Consider the following 15,630-nt stretch of genomic DNA (forward strand, 5'->3'; position numbering starts at 1 on the left):
TCAATAAAATCTCAGATCCTAAGTCTTATTCCTTCTGTCTTCTAGCACATTCTCTTTTCATTGTGTCCTTTTCCACTCCACTTGGCCTATTCATTCTGGCATTTCTATCATAGCCTGAGACATTTTCAAAAAATGATATTTTAGGAAAATATTTAGAAATAGAAGCAAAGGGTTTTGTTTCCTCAAAATATAGAGCTATTATTGGAGAGAATATAATTCACAGGAGAAAAATTGGTTTTGCTTTAGTTTGCTTTCAGATTTAAGTAGAAAAGAATGAAAATGACATTATGAAGAATTTTATCCTTTTTTTGTGAAAATGATAATCTGTAACTATGGATTGTGAACACAATATATGAAAAGCAAGTCTTTTTCAAATAGTTCTCCAAAGTTGCCTTCTGAATTCAAAGGCATGATACAGTATGGGTTTTAAAGTATAACATTTTGAAGTATATTACATTTAATGTTTCCATAGTTTGAATTAAAGGAACAATGACTTCAACCTTTTGTGTATAAGAACAAATAATATTATTTTAAAAAACATCGTACAGTTTAAGTCTAGACAATTCAAATGTCCTATAATGGCTCAAGAGTGCACTAGATTTTTTTTTTGGTCAAATGGTTTATTAGTATTTTAGGGATTTTAAACAGAAGATCTTGAGTGTCTTTGTAAATGAGTTAATTGCCTGACTAATGCGTCTTTTGTAAGCATGGGTTATTTTTCCCTCTGTGAAAATTCCAAGGAATAACTAGATATGTATTAAGTAGTGGCTTATTTGGGGGTTTTGAGGTACTTCATATGCTATCCTTGCCCTGATGTGGCATCTGGGTGAATTCTCCATGCCTGGGCGACAGGGTAGTGCAAATCACAAAGAAACTTCCCTTCCTTCCCTTCCTTCCTTTCCTGGCTCATGAGAGGTAGGAATTTTCACTGTAATCCACTGCAGCACCCTAGGGCATTTAGCTCCCAAATGTTGTAGTTTCACACAGTAGACCTTTTCAGTCCAAATTTGGGGAAGAATTCCTTCCTGCTATTGCTGTATCTTCCACCCTTTGCCCCTATTACCATCCAGCTACTTGCAGTCCCCCTCCCCCACGCTGTGTTTTGTAAGGCCTCTCTGTCTTTGCAGGAGTTGCTCCTTCTGTTGGTTACCTTCTTCACAGGCTCATCAGTAAACCGGTGTTTACCCTTCACACATCAGCTCAAGCAAATGTCCTGATCTTCTCCTCCCCTCTGTTTTCACAGAACCTCCTAACTACTTCTGTTATAGGGGTTTTTCACATTATCTGTGTCCCTATTAATTATTCTTGTCAGCTCTTTAAGGGTATGGATATCATCCTATACATTCATGTCTTTAGTGCTTAGTAGGTGCTCAATAACTTTTTGTTAAATCTATGGAACCTCATAGGGAAGTGGGGAGGGGTGGGAAGAGACAAACCAAAGAACTTCTGTGCATCTATGCATAAGCAGTGGACACAGACAATAGCATGGTGAAGGTAGGGGTAGGATGGGAGTGGGGAGGGGGAGTCAATAGGGGATAAAAAGGGGGACATATATAATACTTTCAGCAATAAAGATAAGTTTAAAAAAATGGAGAGATGAAATAATGACTCAGACCAAAACATCTTTTACAGTTAATAGAGAGGAAATGTTTGAGATGAATAATATTATTTGTCTTTGTTGATCACCATAGAATTATCTGCTCCCTTTGCAGACTACAAAAATAGTGCTGTAGCTTAATTTTATTTGACTATAATGACTATATAAGGACATTTGTATTTCTGAGCTAGGACAGACTAACAGTCTTTCAGATGAGTAAACCTTCCTGGTGATCCTATAGTGAGCTTTACTTGGGTCCATATGATGCCAGTGCTTTGTGGTAGATTGAAAGGGTTCAGCTTCCAATGACTGTATCATTCATAATTTTATCCAGTCTTCTCCTTTTTTAGGTAAACTATTTATATGTTAATACTCATTTTAAGATTGTACATTTTGATTTTCCTAAAATTAGCTCTGAGCCACTAGTACCAGGGGTGTCCCCTGGAACTAATATGAAAGGATTTGGTAGTAAATCTGTATTCATCTTATCCAAACCCCTCTTTTTTTTTTTTTTTAATCCTTGCCTGAGGATATTTTTCCATTTATCTTCAGATAGAGTGGGAGGGGGCGAGAGAGAGAGAGAGAGAGAGAAACATCAATATGAGAGAGACACACATCAATTGGTTGCTTCCCCGTGACTGGGGACAGAACCACAACCGAGGTACATGCCCTTGACTGGAATCAAAACCGAGACTCTTGGGTCCTCAGGCTGACATGCTAACCACTGAAACAAACCAGCCAGTGCATAACCCTTCTTGTTTTTATATGCCCAAATATTTCTTCTTTTGGCTTAGGTCTTTTTATACTGCGGAGGGCCAGTGTTGTTAGTGCTTTCATGCAAATAAGCGGGTGTCTTTTATCATTATTCTTATTTGGATTGACTCCAAGTCCACAATTTATTTCCTTCATGTATAGTGACCCTAAATTTGTGAATTAGGAGAGATTTTATTTAAGTTGTCCTCAGTTATTGGCCTCTATTTGGCCTTGTTTTGTCTATATACTTTACTCTATTTTTTAAAAATATTTTTTCTTTATTGATTTTAGAGAGAGAGGGAGAGAGAGAGAGATAAACATAGATGAGCGAGAACATCGATTAGACGCCTTCTGCATGACCCCCACTGGGGATTGGGCCCACAACCTGGCCATATGCCCTGACTGGTAATCAAATCAGTGACCTCTTGGTGCATGGGTCGATGCTCAACTAGTGAGCCATACCTGCTGGGCCTTTACTATTTTAATTATTGTAAATCTCTACTTCTTGTTAGGAATGTACAAATTATGTATCGGATTATAATCCCTGTGTTTTAAAATTATATTTTATAGTGTTTTGTAAAGTGAAATGTAATATAGCAATATTTTGTTCCATTTTTGTTACTTTTGCAAATATAGGTGCTTAGTAATAATTATTGTTTTCTACTATTAATTAATGAAACATATTTTAGTTGGGCTAATGTACATTTCCAAAAATACAAATAATAAAAGATTTTTGTAGTGCTACATTGGAGAAATATGTAATTATGCATTCTAGCAAGAATCACATCAGTAATTTTCAGATTATGTTCTAGGAAATCCAGATTTAGAATCAACTAACATGCATTTAATGTTTACTTATGTCGAGTATTCTAGGTGATTTTTCATTGTTTTGTGCCTTTAATAGTAAACTTTCTAAAGGGACAGTATTATACTCAGGGGAAAACTGATCCATTAAAAGGTTACAAACTATTATCTTTTAAATTAACCTTCTTTTAAAAATAAGCATTTATTGCATTTGTGGGAGGTATTCAGAACAACACAGATATGAAGATATCAATTTTTGTTAGAAAGTAATTGTATCATTTTTTATGTCCAAATTAATTAAACTGATCTTATTAGGAAGCATCAAATATTATTTTCAAAATGGCATGTTATCCATTAATTCAATTGACATACAGGCAAAAAAGATATAACAATGATAATCTTAGGCATTGTTATTTTCTGAACATACCTTTACACCAGAATGTGACCTAAGGGTGATGATTTGGTGGTCAAGCAGAGGGATGTACCATTCCTTCTTTCAGCCATTCCTTGAAGCTGTGTTGAGATGCATAGTCTCTGTATCTTTTCAGGATCCCTTTTGTTCTTCATTATTATTATTATTATTGTTAATGTATTTATTTTTTATTACAGATGTCCTTTCTTTTTTCCTCTTTGACACCCTTCTCCCTGTTCCTGCCACGCCCCTCGCCCCCTGCCTTCACCATATTGTTGTCTTTGTCCATTGGTTATGCATATATACATATAAGTTCTATGGTTTATCTCTTCCTGCCTCCCACACCCTCCTTCCTTCTGAGGCTTGTCAGTCTGTTCCCTACTTCCTTGTCTCTGGATCTATTTTTTTTATTAGCTTATTTTGTTCATTATATTCCACAAATAAGTGAGATCATGTGGTACTTGTCTTTCTCTGACTGGCTTATTTCACGTAGCATAATACTTCCAGGTTTCACCATATTGTCTCAAAGGGTAAGAGATCTTACTTTCTTATAGCTGCATAGTATTCCATTGTGTATATGTACCACAGCTTTTTTATCTACTCATCTACTGATGGACTCTTGGGCAGTTAGTTTCTAGATCTTAGCTATTGTAAATAGTGCTGCTATGAACATGGTGGGGCATATATTCTTTCTGATTGGTGTTTCACCCTTCTTAGGACATATTCCTAGAAGTAGGATCACTGGGTCAAATGGCAGTGCAACTTTTAATTTTTTAATTTTTTTTTTTTTTTATCCTCACCCGAGGACATTTTTTGTTCAGATAGAGTGGGAGGGAGAGAGGGGGAGAGAGAGAGAGAGAAACATCGACGTGAAGGGACACATCGAGTGGCTGCCACCCGCACGACCAACCAGGGCCAGGGACAAACTGCAACCGAGGCACGTGCCCTTAGCGGGAACCGAACCCGGGTCTCCCGGGACCGCAGGCCGACGCTCCAACCGCCGAGCCAAACCGGCCAGGGCGCAACTTTTAATTTTTTGAGGAAACACCATAGTGCTTTCCATAGTGGCTGCACCAGTCTGCATTCCCACCAGCAGTGTACTAGAGTCCCCTTTCCTCCACACCCTCGCCAACACTTGTTGTTTGATGATTTGTTGATTGATGGCAGCCATTCTGGCAGCTGTGAGGTGATACCTCATAGTCATTTTAATTTGCATCTCTCTGGTGATTAGTGATGTTAACCATTTTTTCATGTCTCTTGGCCATTTGCATGTCCTGTTTGGAGTAATGTCTATTCAGGTCTTCTGCCCATTTTTAATTCGCTTGTTTGTCTTCCCTTTTTTGAGTTGTATGAATACTCTCTGTGTTCTCATGGTACTCTATGTATGAGTCTGCTTGAGTACCTATATTTTATTATAGTCATTTGCGTCTCAGATTGCGTTTGGGTATTCTTCACTGGTTTTCTATTATATATAAATGCAGTTTCTTCTAGGAAAACAATTCTTAATCCTTTGGGAACTCTGTGCCAGTTGCTCTAGTTACCTGGTTGATTGTAGCTGCTAGTTTACCTGCTGGGAATCACAACAAAGGCCTTGATTTACTTTCCAAAAACAAAGGGTATGGACTGGGATCCCTAAGCTCTCTTGTACTTCCACAATGCTATCATTATATGATTCTAATCCATCACTAGAAATGTATTGTGAAATCGTTACTGAATGTTTGCAGAATGCTTAGAAAAATTTTAATGAGAAGTAGATATTTGTGGTTTGTCTTAATTAATAAATGGCTCATTAACCTTTTTTTAGCACCAATGCTACATTGGAAAATGTATTTTCAAGAATAAATTGCAATCTGGTGAAATCCTTTAATTGCTTAATAAAATTTAGCTTCTGAAAACAAACATTTTAATTTTATTTATTTTTGTTAATTCTCACCCGAGGATATTTTTCCATTGATTTTTTTTTTTATCTTCACCTGAGGACATTTTTCCATGTTTTGTTCAGATAGAGTAGGAGGGAGAGAGAGAGAGAGAGAGAAACATCGACGTGAAAGGGACACATCAAGTGGCTGCCACCTGCACGACCAACCATGGCCGGGGACAAACCGCAACCGAGGTACGCGCCCCCAGCGGGAACCAAACCTGTGTCTCTCTGGACCACAGGCCGACGCTCTAACCGCTGAGCCTAACCGGCCAGGGCTCCATTGATTTTTCTAGATAGAATAGAAGAGAGGGAGGGAGCAAGAGAGAGAAACATCAATGTGAGAGAGACACACTGTACAATCCTGGTGGGGGCCAGGGATCAAACCTGCAACCCAGGTATGTGTCCTTGACTGGAATCCAACCTGTGAACCTTTGGTCCACAGGCTGATGCTCTAACCGTTGAGCCAAACTGACCAGGGCTAAAAACAAGCATTATTATGGTCACTGTAGAAACCAAGAATCTATGCATGTAAATAGTTAAAATAAAAAAGACAGCAGCCGCAGCAATATAGTTTTCATGATTTTTCAAAATATTTAAATATGATAGCAGGATTTTATTCCAAAAGGAGGCAAGTACTTTCATACCCTAGGGAAGCTAGTATCTATAGAGATTAAATACTTTTTCATTCCTTAAATAAAAATGTATTGAATTCTATATATGGGTATAATGATTGAAGGTACAATGGTAACTTACTCTATTTTATTTAGAGAATAGGAGAGACAAATTTATAAACAAATGTATTAGTTGATAATATAGTTAATTATGGTAGAAACACAGAAAATGGTGCAAATAAATCTGGGGTGTTGTTTGATGCTCCACAGATAAGTTGATTTTTAAAACAGTCTCATTAAAGAAGCAGAGAAGACATTTGCTGGAATACGGGCAGTAGGGTGGAGAGAAGGGCCTTGCAGTAGAAAAGAATAAACCTGTGTAGAGACCCAGAGTTATGAAAATGCCTGGGTATTTGAAGGATAGTGTCAAGTCCAATGTAGCTAGAACATTACTGTCTGATATAAATATAAATATGTAAGTCAGAATTTTCTAATAAGCATGTTAAAAAGTCAAAGAAACAGGTAAAATGAGTAAGAACATTTTATTTAATACATCTGATCTGATGTACTGATGTTTTTGCTTATGTAAATAGTAAGTATTTGCTTTTAAAGATCAAATCAGGTGTTTATTTTTCCCTTATAAAACATCTCAGTTTGGGTTAGCCACATTTCAAGTGCTTAGTATCTAAAAAGTTAGGGTGTGTGTGTGTGTGTGTGTGTGTGTGTGTGTGAGAGAGAGAGAGAGAGAGAGAGAGAGAATAAGAGTGAAAAAGTGTGCACTCTAGAAGATTAGGTGGAGAGATGAGGTTGAAATAGTTGTGGAGCCGTATTTTGAAAGGCCTTATATGCTGCCTGAATTTGGAATTTATCCTTATATTATAGCACTTTATGACTGTGTTTCTCTATTTATTTATGGTGAAGGGCCAATTTTTAAAATTTCAAATTTGTTGCAGGCAGATACTTTTGCAAAATACAATAACAGTGAATTAGGAAATGAAATACAAGAGACATTCAAAGAGAAGCATCAATTTTTAATTATTGAATTTGACAGATGAACAGTTATCTGTCAATTGGCTATAAAGGTGTCTAAACAATTGCTATGCAATAGAATTTTTTATGATGATAGAAATGATCAGTCTGTACCATCCAGTATGATAGCCACTAGTTACATGTGGCTACTGAGCATTTGAAATGAAGCTAGAATGACTAAAAAATGGAATATTTAATTTAATTTAAATTAATTACAATGGAAATAACCACATGAAGTTGTTGGCTACTGTGTTGCACAGAACTGGATATGATTACTCTTAATCTTTGTATTTATCTACTGTGGACTAGTGGAAAACAGTTGTGGACTGGCTTTGGTCCACAAACCATACTCTGAATAGCACTATTTAGAGTGTGGACTCTAGAGCTTTTGTGTCTTTGGCAAGTTACTTAATCTCTTGATATCCCTGGATCCCCCTTTATAAAATGAAAGTAATAATAGAGTTGTTGTGAGGACTGAATGTGGAGGGGCGCAGTTAGAGAAAGCACCAAGAAACGATGACATCTGAAAGGGCCTCAAAGGACCAGTTCAGTGGGCACAAGGAAAGGGCATATCAGGTAGTGGGAACACCGAAACCCAGGAGGAGCACACTCAAGTCAGCAGGAGAGGTAGCACGTAGATGATCTAGCCCTGTTACTGCCACCACTACAGCTCCACCATATTTTTAAAAATTTTTCTTTCTTTTTCTTTATTGAGAGAGGGAGAGAGAGAGAGAGAGAGAGAGAGAGAGAGAGAGAGAGAGAGAGAGAAATATTGATGAGAAAGAACATCAATTGGCCGCCTCCTGCATGCACCCACTGGGGATCAGGCCCACAACCTGGGCATGTGCCCTGACTGGGAATCGAACTGGTGACCTCTTGGTGCATGGGTCGATGTTCAACCATTGAGCCACACCGGATGGGTTACTGCTCCACTATTTCTCTCTTTCCTAGTTATCTTCTTTTAAAATAATTTTTCTTCTGCCTGGCCAGTATGGCTCAGTGGTTGAGCATCTACCCATGTACCAAGAGGTCACTGGTTTGATTTCTGGTCAGGGCACATGTCCAGGATGTGGGCCAAATCCCCAGTGGAGGCATGCAGGAGGTGGCCAAAGATGTTCTCTCTCATTGATGCTTCTATCTCTCTCCCTCTCCCTTCCTATCTCTCTAAAATCAATAAAGGAAAAAATAATTTTTCCTGATTAAAAAATTTTTTTTTCAATTACAGTTTATATTAGTAATGTAACAGTTTGTTTTAGTTTCATGAGTACAGCACAGTAGTTAGACAATCATATACTTTACTAAGTGTTCTTCCTGTTATTTCTAGTACCCAACTGGAGCCATATATACTTATTACAATATTATTGACTATATTTCCTGTGCTGTATTTTATACCCCATTACTATTTTGTAACTACCAATCTGTGTTTCTCAATCCCTTCACCATTTTCACCCAGTTCCACAATCCACCTCCCCTCTGGCAACCATCAGTCTATTCTCTGTATTTATGAGTCTATTTCTGTTTTGTTTATTTATATAGTTCTTTAGATTACACATATAAATGAAATTATATGGTATTTGTCTTTCTCTTACTGACTTATTTTATTTAGCATAATACCCTCTAGGTCCTCCATCCATGCTATCACAAATGGAAAGATTTTGTTCTTTTTTTATGGCTAAGTAATATTCCATTGTACTATCGACTCATCTATTGATACACACTTGGATTGCTTCCGTAGCTTGGCTATTGTAAATAAGGCTGCAATGAACACAGGGGTGAATATATTTGTTCAAATTAGTGTTTTGGGTTTCTTTGGATATACCCAGAAGTGGAATTGCTGGGTCATAAGACAGTTCAATTTTTAATTTTTTGAGGACCCTTCATACTGTTTTCCATTGTGGCTGCACTAATTTGCATTGCTACCAACAGTGCACGAGGTTTCCCTTTTCTTCACATCCTCACCAACACTTGTTTGTCGATTTATTGATGATAGCCATTCTGCCATGTGTGAAGTGATATTTCACTGTAGTCTTCATTTTTATTTCTCTGATGACTAGTGGCACTGTGCAACTTTTCATATGTCTGTTTGTCATATGACATCCTCTTTGGAGAAGTGTCTCTTCAGGATTTCTGCCTATTTTTAAATTGAATGGTTTGCTTTTTTGGTGTTGAGTTGTATGAGTGTTTTTGTAAATTTCAGATATTAACACCTTATCAGATGATTCATTGCCAAATATGTTCTCTCATTCAGTGGGTTGTCTTTTCATTTTGTTGATGGTTTCCTTTGCTGTGCAAAAACTTTTTAGTTTGATATAGTCCCAGTTTTGTTTCTTTTGTTTCTCCTACCCAAAGAGATATATCAGAAAAAAATTCTGCTAAAAGAAATGTCTGAGATTTTACTGCCTATGTTTTCTTCTAAGATTTTACTGCCCATGTTTTCTTACAAGGTTTCAAATCTTACATTTAAATCTTTAATTCATTTTGAGTTTATTTTTGTATATGTTGTAAATAGGTGGTGTAGTTTTATTTTTTCATTTATCTGTCCAATTTTTCCAACACCATTTATTGAATAGACTGTTTTTACCCTATTGTATGTTCTTGCCTCTTTTGTCTTATATTAATGGACCATAAAGTTGTGGGTTTATTTCTGGATTGTCTATTCTGTTCCATTGGTCTATATGTCTCTTTTTATTCCAGTGCCATACTGTTTTGATTAACATGGCCTTATTATATAGTTTGATATCAATTAGCATGATACCTCCAACTTTGTTCTTCTTTCTCAAGATTGCTATGGCTATTCAAGGTCATTTGTTTTTCCATATAAATTTTTGGATTATTTTTCTAGTTCTGAAAAATACATCGTTGGTATTTTAAATTATGTTGAATCTATAGATTGCTTTTGGTAGTATGGACATGTAAACATTTTTAGTATTTCTTATCCATGAGCATGGTATAAGCTTCCATTTATTTATATCTTATTCAATTTCTTTCTTCAATGTCTTATAGTTTTTTGAGTACAGGTCTTTTACCTTCTTGGTTAAATTTATTCTTAGTTATTTTATTTTTTGTTGCAATTATAAATGGAGTGTCTTCTTAGTTTCTTTTTCTGATAGTTCAATATTGGTATATAAACATGCAACCAATTTCTGAATATTTATTTTGTATCCTGCTACTCTACTGAATTCATTTATTAGTTCTAGTAGTCTTTTTGGTGGAATCTTTAGTATTTTTTATATACAGTGTCATGTCATCTACAAATAATGAAGCTTTATTTCTTCCTTTACAATTTGGATGCCCTTTTATTTCTTCTTGTCTGATTGCTGTGGCTAGGACTTCCAGTACTATGTTGAATAAGAGTGGTGAAAGTGGACATCCCTGTCTTGTTCCTGACTTTAAGGGAAATTCTTTTCATTTTTCCATATTGAATATCATGTTTGTCATCGTAAGGCCTATATTATGTTGAGATGTGTTTCCTCTATTCCCACTTTGCTTAGAGTTTTTATCATGAATTTGTACTGACCTAGTTATCTTTTTATTTTAATCTTTTAGCATATTTTAAACAAAAAATGAGGTAGCATATAATTGTATGGTTTTAATAAATGCTGCCTTAATCATAAGGTGTTGAGTTGCCTCTTTACTTATCATTCCTGGAAGTTATGGTACCTGAATTTGATGGTGGAAGTTGGACAATGGGTGAGGAGGGAAGAATAATACTGTTTGAAAAGTAACCCCTGGGTTATGGGCAGATAGCCATGAGATTCTTTTCCTAAAACATGTTTCTTATTTACATAGATTATTTTAGGAAGAAAACAAACTGGAAAAAATGAAGTTTCTTCTCATCACCTTGGTTGGTGTTCACCTTTTATCCTTGAACTCTGGCAAAGCTATATATAAGAAAGACACCTTGCAGAGGACTTTTCAGGAAATAAAAGAAGAAATATCCCACTATGGAGATGTTGCTAAAGCAATTATAGATCTTGCTGTTTATGGTAAAGCTCAGAATAGATCCTATGAGCGATTGGCACTTCTGGTTGATACTGTTGGACCCAGATTAAGTGGCTCCAAGAGTCTAGAAAAAGCCATTCAAATCATGTGCCAAAACCTAATGGAAGATGGCCTAGAGAATGTCCACCTGGAGCCAGTCAAAATACCCCACTGGGAAAGGGGAGAAGAATCTGCTGTGATGCTGGAGCCGAGGATGCATAAGATGGCTATTTTGGGCCTTGGAAGCAGCATTGGTACTCCTCCAGAAGGTATTTCTTGTTTTTTTAAGTCAATTTTTACTGTGTATTTTATAACACTAATGTCATCTGACATAATTTATTATGGTATGCATGATTCATATTATAATTTGGATGATAAGAAGGAAAATGTAATCATTTCCTATTCCATTGGTGTAATGAGTTCTCTACTGTTATACTCTTTATTGTTTCTTCTTCCCTCTCTCTCTTCCTTCTTCCCTCTCTCTCTTCCTTCTTCCCTCTCTCTCTTCTGTAACTTTTCTTTAAGAAGGGTAATTGTGTAGAGTCTTTTTTTTTTTTTTAATCTTCACCTGAGGACATTTTTCCATTTTTTTGTTCAGACAGAGTGGGAGGGAAAGAGAGGAAGAAAGAGAGAGAGAGAGAGAGAGAGAGAGAAACATCGATGTGAAAGGGACACATTGAGTGGCTGCCACCTGCAAAACCAACCAGGGCCGGGACAAACTGCAACTGAGGTATGTGCCCTTAGCGGGAACCGAACCCAGGTCTCCTTGGACCGAAGGCCGATGCTCTAACCGCTGAGCCAAACCAGCCAGGGCTAGTCATTTTTTAAATGAAGTATATACAGCTATTGGTATGTGACACTTATCAGTCCTATCACTTGATAATTTTTATCTAGTATAACAGTATTATTCTGTAGAAAATTGAGATATATGTTAATAAGATAGAAAAACTATAACTTCTTTCAAATTCCTTCAATGTGCAAAATTTCTTAGAATTAATGAGTTAAGGAATAGAACTTCGAGCATTGAATTGATTTGATTTCATTATTTTTATCAAACCTGAGGCTTCTAATGCAAGGAATTAACCAGGGTGGAGTTCTACTTCTACTTAGTACACGGGCTCAGCTTCATTAGACAATATGAATGCCCAGATCAAAGATATATTACCAGTCGACAGTGAGCTATCAGTCAGTCTTGAATGTATTTATGAACTTTTTCCATGGCAGAGGAACTAGTTTATAGAAACTAGTTGGCTTTTTCTAAAAAATTTTCAGAAACATTTAACCTTGTATAATGCCAGGAGAAAGAAAGATCCAATAGATAAATAGATGGTCAGTTTTTACTCAATCATCTTGTTTTTCTGAGATATAATTCACATACCATAATATTCACTCATTTAAAATAAACAATTCAGTGGTTGTTATTTTGTTGATAGAGTTGTACAACTACCACAACAATGTAATTGTAGACCATTTTCATTAGCCCAAAAAGAAACTCATTAGCAGTTACTTTCCATCCCTTCCATAAAGCCCTAGGCTTTCTGTCTTTATGGACTTATCTATTCTGGATATTTCACATGAATGGAATAATGCACTCACTATGTGGTCTTTTGTGGATGGCTTCTTACATGTAGCACAATGTTTTCCAGGTTCATCCATGTTATAGCATCTATCAGTACTTAATGCATTTTATTGCTGATTAATATTCCATTTTATGGATATCCCACATTTTTTCAAAAATTTATTTTTATTGTTGAGAGTATTACAGATGTTCCTTCATCAGTTGATAAACATTACTTTTTCCCTACCTTTTGGCTATTATGAATAATGCTTCTATAAACATTCATGCATAACTTTTGTATGGACATAAGTTTCATTTCTCTTGGTATAGGCCAAGAGGTAGAATTGCTGGGTCATATGGTAAATCTATGTTTATCTTCGTAAAGAACTACCAAACATTTCAAAAGTGGCTGCACAATTTTACATTTTCTCTAATGTCTAATTTTATATACATACTTGCCAACACTAGTTATTATCTGTCTTTTCAGTTATAGCCATGGGTATAAAATAATCTCATTGTGTTTTTTTGTTTTTGTTTTTGTTCATTCTTATCATTTATTTGGATACATCTTGAATAAAAAGATGGTGATGATGATGCCATGATTCTTAGAAGCCTTTTTACCTAGCTGAGAGAGCGTAGATGGAATTGCCTCAAATTTTTCTTAAATTTTAACATAGGATCTTACAGCAGCATCTTTATCTTGACCCTGAGGTCATGGTTTTACTGGCAAAACCCTGGATTTGATCACTTCCTGGTGGCTATTTAAGTCTTTGTAAATCTTTTTCCAGGAGAGACAGGTTTTATTTTTGAACTCAGTAAAACTTAACTAAAAAATGTTTCCTCAAAATCCTATTTGAAAATTAAGCAATTTTTTTAAGTTTACATATAAAACTGATAATATACAGTTTAAATTAAAAAGATGTACTATAGTATCATTCTCCTAATGACTAATGATGTTGAGAATCCTTCCATATTTTTATTGGTTATTTATATATCTTCTTTGGAGAAATGTATATACAAATCATTTGCAAATTATTATTATTATCATTGTAGATTATTTGAATTTTAATTATAGAGTTGTAAAAGCTCTTCATGTATTTGGATACATGTCCCTTATCAGCTTATGATTTACTAATGTTCTCTCCCATTCTATGGTTTGCATTTTCATTTTCTTGATGATAATATTTGCTGCAGGAAAGTTTTTAATTTTGATTTAGTACAATTTATCTAAATTTTCTTTTATTGCTTGTGCTTTTGGTGTCATATCTAAGAAATCATTGCCGACCCCTAAACCAAGGTCACAGTGATTTATTTTTATATTTTATTCTAAAACGTTTACAATTTTAGTTTTTACATTTAGGTCTTTAAAAAAAATTTTTTTTTCTTTATTGATTTTTAGAGAGAGAGGTAGGGGGAGAGAGAGAGAGAGAGAGAGAAAGAGAGAGAGAGAGAAAGAAACATTGATGAGAGAGAACATCGATTGGCCACCTCCTGCATGCCTTCCACTGGGGATTTGGCCCACAACCTGGGCATGTACCCTGACTGGGAATTGAACCAGTGACCTCTTGGTGCATGGTTCAACACTCAGCCACTGAGCCACACAGGCTGGGCTACATTTAGGCCTTTGAGCTAACTTTTGTATATTGTGTAAGACAGATATCCAATGTTCATTTTTTAGCATGTGGTTATTCAATTGTCTCAACATTATCTGTTGAAAAGACTATTCTTTCCCCATTGAATCAGGTGTATCACATGAACTAATTTTCAGATGTTAAACCAACCTTGTATTTCTGGGATAAATCCTACTTGGTTATGGTGTATAATCATTTTTATGTCATTGAATTCAGTTTGCTAGCATTTTATTGAGTAGTTTTACATCTATACTCATAAGGGATATTGGTGTGTAGTTTTATTTTTTATGAGAACTTTGTCTGGTTTGTTATCAGGATAATTCTGACCTCAAAGAATCTGTCAGAAACTGTTACCTTGTCTTTTATTTTTTGGAAGAGTTTGAGAAAGATTGGCATTAATTCTTTTATATATATATATATATATATATATATATATATATATATATATATAATTTATTGTTTTTAGAGAGAGAGAGAGGAAGGGATAGGGAGAGACAGAGAGAGAAACATTGGTCAGCTGCCTCCCACATATACCCAGACCAGGGATTGAACCTGCAACCTGGGCATGTCCCCTGACTGAAAATCGAACTGGCAACCTTTTCGTGTATAAGATGATGTTTAGCCAACTGAGTCACACAAGCCAGGGCTGACATTAATTCTTTAAGTTTGTAGTAGAATTCACCAGTGAAATCATCTAGTCCTGGGCTTGGTTTATGGGAAGATTAATGATTAATTTAGTATCTTTTCTTATTGTAAATCTATTCAGATTTTCTGTTTTTTCTTGCATCACTTTTAGTAGCTTGTGTCTTTCTAGGAATTTATTCATTTTATCTAAGTTATTTATTTTGTTGGCATACAGTTATTTATATTATTTCCTTATAATTGCTTTTATTTTTGTGAGGATAGGGATCCCAGTTACTGTTTGGTATCACTTACTTTCAGCCTGAAGAAGTTGCTTTATGTTTTTTGTTTTTTGTTTTTTTAATTTTCTTTTCTTTATTGATAGAGAGGAAGGGAGAGGGAGAAAGATAGAAACATCAATGAGAGAGAACATCTATTGGCTGCCTTCTGCATGCTCCCCACTGGGTATTGGTCCCACAACCTGGGCATGTACCATGACTGGGAATCAAACCGGTGACCTCTTGGTGCATGGGTCGATACTCAACCACTGAGCCACACTGGCCAGGCTTGCTTTACATTTTTTAAAAGCATATCTTTCCAGAGAAAACTCTCTAGACTTCTATCATTATTTCTTTATGTAATCTTTATTTTCGAACCTGTTTTATTGGATATGAGATTTTTGGTTGATAGTATTTTACTTTCCAAACTTTGA

General features: G+C 35.7%; 1 protein-coding gene across 1 annotated transcript in view; it reads left to right on the forward strand.

Annotated features, from left to right (window-relative positions):
• The first annotated feature begins 10,920 nt into the window (after positions 1-10,920).
• Positions 10,921-15,630, forward strand: part of CPQ (carboxypeptidase Q) — a 372,888-nt gene continuing 368,178 nt past the window's right edge. The window contains exon 1 of the mRNA XM_036263943.1: positions 10,921-11,377. Coding sequence (XP_036119836.1) covers positions 10,948-11,377 — 430 coding nt within the window. The 5' untranslated portion in view covers positions 10,921-10,947. The remainder of the gene's footprint in view (positions 11,378-15,630) is intronic.

Source organism: Molossus molossus, unplaced genomic scaffold (assembly GCF_014108415.1).
Source record: "Molossus molossus isolate mMolMol1 unplaced genomic scaffold, mMolMol1.p scaffold_m16_p_16, whole genome shotgun sequence".
Taxonomy (NCBI): domain Eukaryota; kingdom Metazoa; phylum Chordata; class Mammalia; order Chiroptera; family Molossidae; genus Molossus; species Molossus molossus.